Here is an 8,922-nt window from a genome sequence, read left to right as displayed (position 1 = left end):
GGTAACATCGAGGCAGCTGAGTCCTGGAGGAATGTTGCTCTGTCTGTTTCAAGGACTTGTCAGTGGGCTGTAGGTAATAAGGAAATTTAATTTTTCTTTTGCACATCACCTATGTCTACCACCTGACTTCCTCTGTGTGAGCTGCCAAGCGGTTTTGATTAAAAGTGTACAACCTAGGGGTGCCTGGGTGGTTCAGTGGGTTAAGGCTCTGCCTTCGGCTCAGGTCATGATCTCAGGGTCCTGGGATCAAGCCCCTCATCTGGCTCTCTGCTTCCCCCTCCCCCTCTGCCTGCCTCTCTGCCTGCTTGTGATCTCTCTCTCTCTGTCAAATAAATAAAATATATATATTTTTAAAAGTGCACAACCCGTATTTCTGCAGAAGTTTGGAAGTAAAGCAGGCTGAAGAAATCATAAGTACATAAGCACATACTACATCACACACCACCACCATCCAACAGCTGCTCCAGGCTTGGATGAGCAACCGGAAGTCTGTCTAGTCTGCTCTGGAAATGTAGTGCTGGTGTTGTCCACGGGTGGTCTATAAGGCCTTGAAATGCAAATTTGCTGTTGGTGCTACTTGCCCTTGGTAAACCCTCTTACCCAGAGCCTTGTGGGTATTTGCATATTTAATGAAGATGATGAGGACTGAATGAACCCACAAGAGGCTGGAACTAGAAGGAACGAGAGATCATCCAGGCCAGCGGTTCCCAAAGCACTGTGCCTATCTCCTGGGAAGCTTTTAAAACGTGTGGATTCCCAACTTGGCATACAGACATTAGGCGCTACTATTATGTCATATTAAGATCCACGGACATGATGAAGACACTGTAGTAATGTGGGAATGTCCCCGTTCTTGGCAGAGAGATACATGCTGAAGGGTTTAGGATCAAACAGGGTGCTGTCAACAGATTTTTTCAAGGTGATTCTGCAATGTGTGTCTGTGCATGGTGAACTTAGGTGAAATCTATATGGGTTTTCACTGTACTCTTTTTTCAATTATTCTGTAGTTTTGAACTTTAAAAAAAAAAAAAGCCAAATGGGAAGAAGGAGTTTTTTTTTTTTTTTTAATTCAGGTTCCCAGATCTCATTTCCATATATTCTAAGTCAGTGGATCTGTATTTTTCCATTTCCCTCCATTCTGTTGCACAAAGTTGGGTACTACTAATCTCATTCTACTCTAGGCTCTCCTCCTCACCCATTTCACAGGGGAAAAAACTGAGGATGCAAAAGGGTGACTGATTCAAGATCACCCGAGTGGATTAGCAGTAACATCAGGCCCGGGATGAAGATCCCTATTTCATCATGAAAAATTTAACGCACTAGCCGTGCGTGCGTGTGTGTGTGTGTGTGTGTGTGTGTGTGTGTTTAGAGGACAGGAGAATAATAAGGGGTCATGAGTGGAGTAGGGTGGGTGGAGGGAGGTATATTTGCTTTAGAAGTCAAGTGTAAATGCCCTTCTAGAACCCCCGCTTTTATCACAAGCCAGTGGCGATTCTTGGGTTTTTCTCATATCTAGTTAAGAAAACTCTAAGCAAGTCCACTTTGGTGACCACCAATAGTTTCAAGGAAGAAACCAAGCCACAAGTTCGGGCGCCGTTGGCGTCCCGTCGCCATGGAGACAGACAGTTCCATTCTTTCTCAAGGGGTGATCTTGCTTTTCTGTCCGTTCCCAATCCGCAGAGCGGTGCCCAGAAGTTCCTCTGAGGAACCAGAGGGCTTATATAGGGCTTTAGGGCTCCTTGCGAGGAGGGGGCGGCGCAAAGTGGGCCCTTCCCGCTCCGGAGGGGCCCAGGCATCTCGGGCCCACCCCGGTGCCCCGGGTGGTGCGGCCCGGGACTGGTGGTGGGCCCCTCGGAGCCCCGCGCTCCGCTCCGCCAGCAGGGAAGCGCGCCCCATCAAGCCCGCTCGCGGACCTCCCGCGACCTCGGGATGCCGGAGGCCAAGAGCTCCCGCCAGGACCCGCTGCGATGGAAGAAGCAGCCGGTGCGCCGCACGGTCAGCCAGATCTGTCCGCCCCCGCGGCGGCCCCTGACCGTGGCCGACATCCGACCCGGCATGGAGAACGAGAGGCTGGGAGTGGTGCGGGATTCCATGTTTCAGAACCCGCTCATCGTCAAGGTGAGCCGCCCCCACGCCCGCCAGCCCTCGGCGCTCGCCCCCTCGCTGGTCCACAGAGACCTGGATCCCCACGCGTCCAGGGCAGGTGGCGTCGCCTCTCTGCGCCTCCGTTTCCTAATCCTCGAAGTGGGATGGTAATGGCTCCCATTAACAGGAGTGATGGGGTAGACTGAACGGGGCCGCCGGCACAGCGGCCGACACGCGGCGAGCCCGCGGGGTTGGCTGCTGCTGTTTACCCGGGAGCCCGCCGGTGAGCCCACAGGGTGATCGACGGGGAACACGCACCCAGACTATGTCCTTCTCGGGGTGCGGGCCCCCTCTTTCCTCCCGCACGCCTGGGCTGCTAGGATGCAGCGAGGGTTCTGCATCTCTAGTGGAAGCATCACTTCACAAGTTAATTTCCAGCCAGTCATACTCTCACCCAGAATTACAGCCCGAAGAGAAAAGAGCGCGCATCTCTGCCCTGGGGGGCTCGCAGGCACGAACGAGGGTGGGAGCTGCGGCTTCTTAGCTAGATCGCCCCACCTTTATTGCATGCTCTCTCACTTCAGAGGTTTCGGGACTGGCGGTCACCCAACGCTCGTGTGGCATCGCCACGCCTTCCCGGGGCCACGGGAAGAGTCAAGTTGAGGTTTGGCCCTCGGGGAGCGGATCCGAGAACAGGTCTGTCTTGCGCCACTGGGGGGCAGTGCGCTTTCAGAAATGCGCGCGGTGCCCGCAGCCGGGAGTGGCGCCGCGGTAACCACCGGCTCAGTAACAATGTATCAACGCCAGGAGCTCGTTAGAGCCCCGAGGGTTTTGTTGTTCTTTGATGGGTTTTTGGTTTTTGTTTTGGTTCAGGGAATCTGGACTTTCTTAACATCGTGCTAGAATTAGCGGAGTTCACTGCCTTCTATGAAAATATTGACTCTCCTCTTGCCTTCCCCAAACTTTGTTCCTGACACCCCCCCCACCCCGCAACCTGCCTTATCACACTAGCACCCTTCCATTTACTATGCTCCTGTTCTCAGCACCCACACCCCCAGCCAAGTGGAACAAGGTCCTTTATTTATATCGAGGTGAGGAGGGCCACTCTCCGCAGACGGATGGGACAAATGGGGCTTACCTTTCTGGGATAAAGGGGAGAATCAAGTCCTCCATCTCTGATCCACTGCTGTTTTAGGGTTAGGCGGTTGCTTTCACAAGCAGGTACTAGTAGACCAGCTCCTTTCTACTGACATATAAAACAAACAGCGTTGTAGAGTTACTGGTGTTCTCCCTGGTGAATCAGTAGCATCACTAGTGTGAGATGCCCACCCCAAGCTATATACGGTTGACCTTTGAATGATGTGGATCTGCTCTTATCCAGGCCCATTTACATGCAGATTTTTAAAAAATAAATACAGTGCCGTACTGTAGATGTTTTTTTTTCTTTTCCTTGATTTTCTTTGTTGTTGTTGTTTCAGTTTCTTTTTAAAAAATTTTAAGATTCAAATTCAATTAACTAACATATAATGTATTATCGGTTTCAGAGGTGGAGGTCATGATTCATCGGTGCTTATAATGCTCAGTGCTCATTACATCATGTGCCCTCCTTAATGTCCGCCTTTGATTTTCTTAATAACATTTTTTTTCTCTCGCTTACTTTATTGTGAGAATACAGTATATAGAACACATAACATACCAAATATGTGTGAGCTGACTGTTGGCTGTAAGGCTTCCACTCAACAGGAGGCTGTTAGTAATTAAGTTTTGGGGGAGTCAAGGGTTGGAGTGGTGGGGCGCCTGGCTGGCTCAGTGGTAGAGATGTGACTCTTGATCTCAGGGGTGGTGAGTTCAAGCTCCATACCGGGCGTGGAGACCACTTAAAAAAAAATATAGTTGAGTTTCAAGCACTCGGGAGTCAGCACCCCTGACTCTCTGACTTATCTAGGGGTTAACTGTATATGCATACACACACATATACACACACACATACCTCTAGGTATATGCACATGTATACACACATGTACGTTTTATGTGTATATGTACAAACATGTATGTATGTATACCATATATATAATATACACGTATGAGTAAGATCCTCCCCCCTTTCTTTTTCTTTTGCTCACCCTATCTCTCAAGAAGGACAGTATTTGGCCTCTGGATGGCACTAGTTGAACAGCTTCCAAATGAATTCAATCCCCAATTCCTGAACCTGCGCTTCAGGGTTGGAAGATACGCAGATGACTGACCCACAGCCAGGGGTTCTGTCTTCAAGGCATGAGAGGAGGAGCAGGACCACCCTGGCCAGTGGTGACCAAGCCTGAGCCGCAGGGGGCCACTTCCAGGCCCGCTCCGGGATGATGCCTGGCTCTTCTCGGGTCAGGGGCAGCTAGTCCTTCCTCGTTACTTGCCTCCCCCAGCTCTCGATGGGCTCTCAGCTCCCTTCTGTAGCAGTTAAGATTATGTCCACATTTCAATATTTACCGCTGCTACAAGATTTCCCACCAAAACCCGGTCTAAATAAAAGTTGCAGAGACATTGGGAGCAGACAGAGCCTTGACTGTTACCTTTTCCACACCCCTCCTCGCAGATGGGAACACTGAGGCCTGTGTACCCATCTGTGGTGGGCTCTTTGCCCAAGGCTGTGGCAGAGCCTGGGTCAGAAGCTACGTTCACTGGCTCCCAGCCCAGCATAATTTTCCTACTCCAAACAGCTTCCTATATTTAATGAAATTTAAATTACGAAAACACTTTGGGATTTTCAGCTTTAAAGCAAAGAAGATTTGAAAGGACTCATGATTGTGGAGGTTTTAAAAACGATTTTTTAAAAATCTTTCGCTGGGATTCTGTTGAGTCTTGGCTTGTGGATTTCTTCCACAAGCCCACGTGTCCAGACTCCCATGTGAGTGTGCACCTTCTCGAGTGTGGCAGAAGCGAGAGTGCCCTATCCCGAGGGTGTCTTTAAGGGGATGAGGATGAAGTATATTCTGGCCTTGTCGAAGTCTGAACCTGAAGGTTGCATCTATACTGAAAAAAATACCACCTTAGAAATAGTCATCGATTCCGCCATATGGGGGGGGGGCAGTTGTTGCTCAAATTGTTTTCTCGAGTGAAGAGGACCAGGATTTGTTTAATTGAAAATGCAGACACACTGTCTGAACAAACACAACACTGGGATTTCACACCCGTGGAATTTACCAGCACGGATACACATCAGTTATTCAAAAATGTGTCTGTAAGATGCTACAGTAACCCAAGTGAAAAGTGAAAAACTCAGACACCCAAGCTGGTATTTCATCTACAAATGCTCAACAACTCCTTGCCTCATTTAAAATCAAGCCCACTGGTTATTAGTGTGGTTGATTGAATCAGCCGGGTGTTTTATGAGGCCGCAAAAAAGAAGTAAATATTTTCCATTAGAAAGGGCTTCGACTCTATTGTATAAAGTGACGTGCAGTTAGCCAGTGTTCCTTCAAATGTGACTCTCTGGGAAGAATGAAATTAAACAGAGAAAGAACCAAGCTTCTTTCTGCTTGATTCCCATTCCCCCAGAATTCTGTGACTCAACATAGGATCCTGCTACAATAGCCTTCAAGGCTCCTTCACAAAAGCTGTCAGGGTGTACCCTGCCTGCCTTCGGAACTCAGCTGATATCCTGTCAATACAATTATAGGGGAGAGACTGCCTGGTTTGCTGCACTGACAGCCTTGAATCTTCTGTCGCCCTGAGAGGCAGGCAACGTACAGGGGTGGAATTGATTGAATCGAGCACCCCTAGAAAGTGCACAGGATCGTGGCACCGATTTTTTTCATAATTTATTACTAACTTTGTTTTTCTATGGGGGTTTATGTCACAAATAAGAAGTGGGTATATTTATGAAATAGAGTCATAAAATCACATCATTTGGGGCTTGAAGGAGGCTTGCAGACATCCGGCCCAATTTTTTTTTTTTTTTTTTTGAGGCTATTAAGGCCCAGGGAGAGGAAGAGACTCCCCTCTGCCCTGGTCACAGAAGTGGGATGAGATTCACGTCTCCGGACTGCCAGCCCCACGCTCTTCTGGCCACATTACGTAACCAGTTAATTAATGGCAACTGAGATTGGTTACTTCTGTATGGCAGGCAGTCCAAAAATGTTCACCAATGAACCTGATTCCTGCATCATTTTCCTCAACGTGCCTTCCAGTGTGAGCTCACCAATTTCCCGGGATTTGCCGGCAGCCAAGAAGTGTTTATTGAATGTTTTCTATGTGCCCTAAGCTCTCCTGGGAGGCAGGGGAGGGGGGCAGTGAATAGAAACAAGTTCCGATCTCAGCCCTTGCCCTGCCCACAAGCCCACAAGGAGTTAACGGTTGAGCTGGGGAGATGGAGTGTATACAGGTATACTGCTTAGCACAGCGCTGTGTTAAAGCAAGTTCCGGGTAATTAGCCCTTACTGTTGCACGCAAACACACACACAGGCACACACATGCATAATAAGGTAAGCAATGTCACAGGCCACTCCTTGCAAGTTTCAAGTGCAGTGCACCAGCCAGAGGGTCCGGATTTAGAGGGAGGGAGGCCTGAGCAGGACTCGGTGGGCTTTATGAGGGAACAGACCTGAAACTGGACCTTGAAGGGTGGAGAGTTAGATCCCGATCAGGGGTGGACTAGGAAACATTCAGCCCTCTGGGGTCAAATGATTTCACTGTCCTTAGATCCTACGTGTTCAAAGGTTTCCCCCTCACATGGTGTTCTGGGTTCTCGAGACTGGGCGCCGCCGCTGTGATTACTATCGTTGTCATTATGGTCATTATCACTGTCTCTGCGAGGAAGCAGTTATTTAGAGCCAGTGGGTCCAGACTGGACGCTCTACAAAGTTAGGCCTCCACACCGTGCCCACTAATGGCTTTAGCGTCTCTAAGTATTGATGCCGGTGAACATCAATGCACAGAAACAAACAGAAAGAAGGCGGGCAAACACACAGCTGTACAAATATCCCAGCGTGGGTCAGTATACTTACTACATTTAAGTAAAATCTGAAAATGTTACACTCGGCTTTATCTGGTGAAGAGAATATAGCTCTGATTGCTCAGATCCCACTATATTTCGTGGCGATGTAACAGGAAAAAATAAGACGTTACGAGGGGAATGAAGGAGTGAGCTGCCCATCCTAAGGGCCCCTCTCGGCTGGCCAGTAGGTCGGGTTCATTTCTCTGGGGAAAGCCATGGGTCTCTCTCTCTCTCTTCCGGTCCTTTGTACTGTTTTCTTCTTTTTAAATCAAAGCCTCTCCCTTCCCGGTGCCCAGGCACACTGTTTGGTGAGCAGGGGCTGAAGCCATGAGCTCATCTCGTTCAGGCTCAGGCCTTTTCAGAAAGCCCAGTTGCTCCCTCTCAGGCTTTTCACCACCCCCTGGGACGGCTGTCCCGAAGACCTCCTCTGTCCCTCTGGAGAAGGTGTGCTCTGGCTCTGAAATGTTAATGCAAATAAACCCTCAGAACTGGGGTTCCTCTGCTGTGAACCCAGCCACCTTCTGATTACGTGGCCCTCAGAACACTTCAACGTGGTGGGAAGGCCAGTCCCCCAGGAAGAGTTCTGAACCCACTATCTCTTCCAGCACCTTCCAGAATCTTCCATGCTCAAGTGTTGTTCATTGTGTAATTCAGGCTGCTTCTCTTTATTTGAAAGACAAAGTGTTCTTGATTTCCAACTGGCCCTGTGGACAAAACTTCCAATCCCCGTTTTCTATTGCGCTGGTTTTCAAGCTGCTCAGTGGAAGCACTGGGGTTTCCATAAGATGTCTTGGTCACACTTTTATTTATTTATTTATTTTTAAGAAAATGCATCTTCAGCTATTTAAAAAGTGTAACGAAAAGGAAACTCTGTTAAATGTGTTCTGTATGATATACTCACACTGGGGACCACCAACTCATGAGCAATGGAGTTGACTAGTTTGGGGTTTTCTTTTCTGTGCTCGTGCTGGAGCCCAGGAGAACATGTCATGGACAGGGAGTACTGGAACCAAGCATATTATCATTCTGGACTCTCAGGCTGGGCAAATCTCTTCATGTGGGACGGTGTGCCCAGCTCTGCCGTGGCCTCTGGGAGCCGGGCTCCGTTCGAACTCAGAGCATTGCTCTGGTTTCAGAACCTTCTGGCTGATCAGGCAAAAACAAGTGAAGGTACAACATAGTCTCAATCACACTACGTTGTGGTTGGTTTTAGTGTGTATTATAAATGTCGTGTGCTTCTTCTCCGACTTTTGTGTTTGTTAAAAAAAAAAAAGAGAGAGAGAGAGAGAGCATTTGTTGTCATTGGTAACAATTCAACTCTCCATGAAATTGCTCCTTGACTCTCCTTTCAAGCTGCTGGGTCAATGAGGCCTGGTAAAACAATTCCGGGCTGTAGCTTTTGTTCCCCTATGATCAGACATACACAGATGGAGTCATAACCAGGCAGATAGCCACCTTCTGGACAGAAAGGTCACATCGCAGACGGCAGCCTTTGGATCCAGGCAGATCCAAGGGTGAGCTCTGAATCAGCCACTTTCCTGGGAACGTTTCTCACCTTTGAGCCTCCGTTTACTGTCTGTAAAATGGGTGAGAGCAGCCGGCGCCTGGCCATGGGGGACTCGTGAGAGCTCACTGAGATGACCTAAGTATCCCAGGCCCAGGAGTGCCCACTTTTGTTACTGTTCCATTATTCTGATTCCAAATATGTGTTCCTCCAAACAGCCTTTGTGTTCTCATCCACTGGCTTCTAAGTACACGTGTAAATCCGAACTTAGAAAATAAATTTATGATGACACAAATTCGCCAAAGGGCTGCGTTCTTCCCCTTTTTGGGCTCTTGTTGAAAAAGAG

General features: G+C 48.7%; 1 protein-coding gene across 1 annotated transcript in view; it reads left to right on the top strand.

The window, feature by feature from the left end:
• The first annotated feature begins 1,671 nt into the window (after nucleotides 1–1,671).
• CFAP77 (cilia and flagella associated protein 77) overlaps nucleotides 1,672–8,922 on the top strand; it is a 124,572-nt gene continuing 117,321 nt past the window's right edge. The window contains exon 1 of the mRNA XM_032308112.1: nucleotides 1,672–2,118. Within this exon, the coding sequence (XP_032164003.1) occupies nucleotides 1,930–2,118 (189 nt within the window). The 5' untranslated portion in view covers nucleotides 1,672–1,929. The remainder of the gene's footprint in view (nucleotides 2,119–8,922) is intronic.

Source organism: Mustela erminea, chromosome 12, assembly GCF_009829155.1.
Source record: "Mustela erminea isolate mMusErm1 chromosome 12, mMusErm1.Pri, whole genome shotgun sequence".
NCBI classification, from domain to species: Eukaryota; Metazoa; Chordata; class Mammalia; order Carnivora; family Mustelidae; genus Mustela; species Mustela erminea.
Note: the sequence above shows the minus strand (reverse complement) of the source record. Positions and strands in the feature narration are given on the sequence as shown.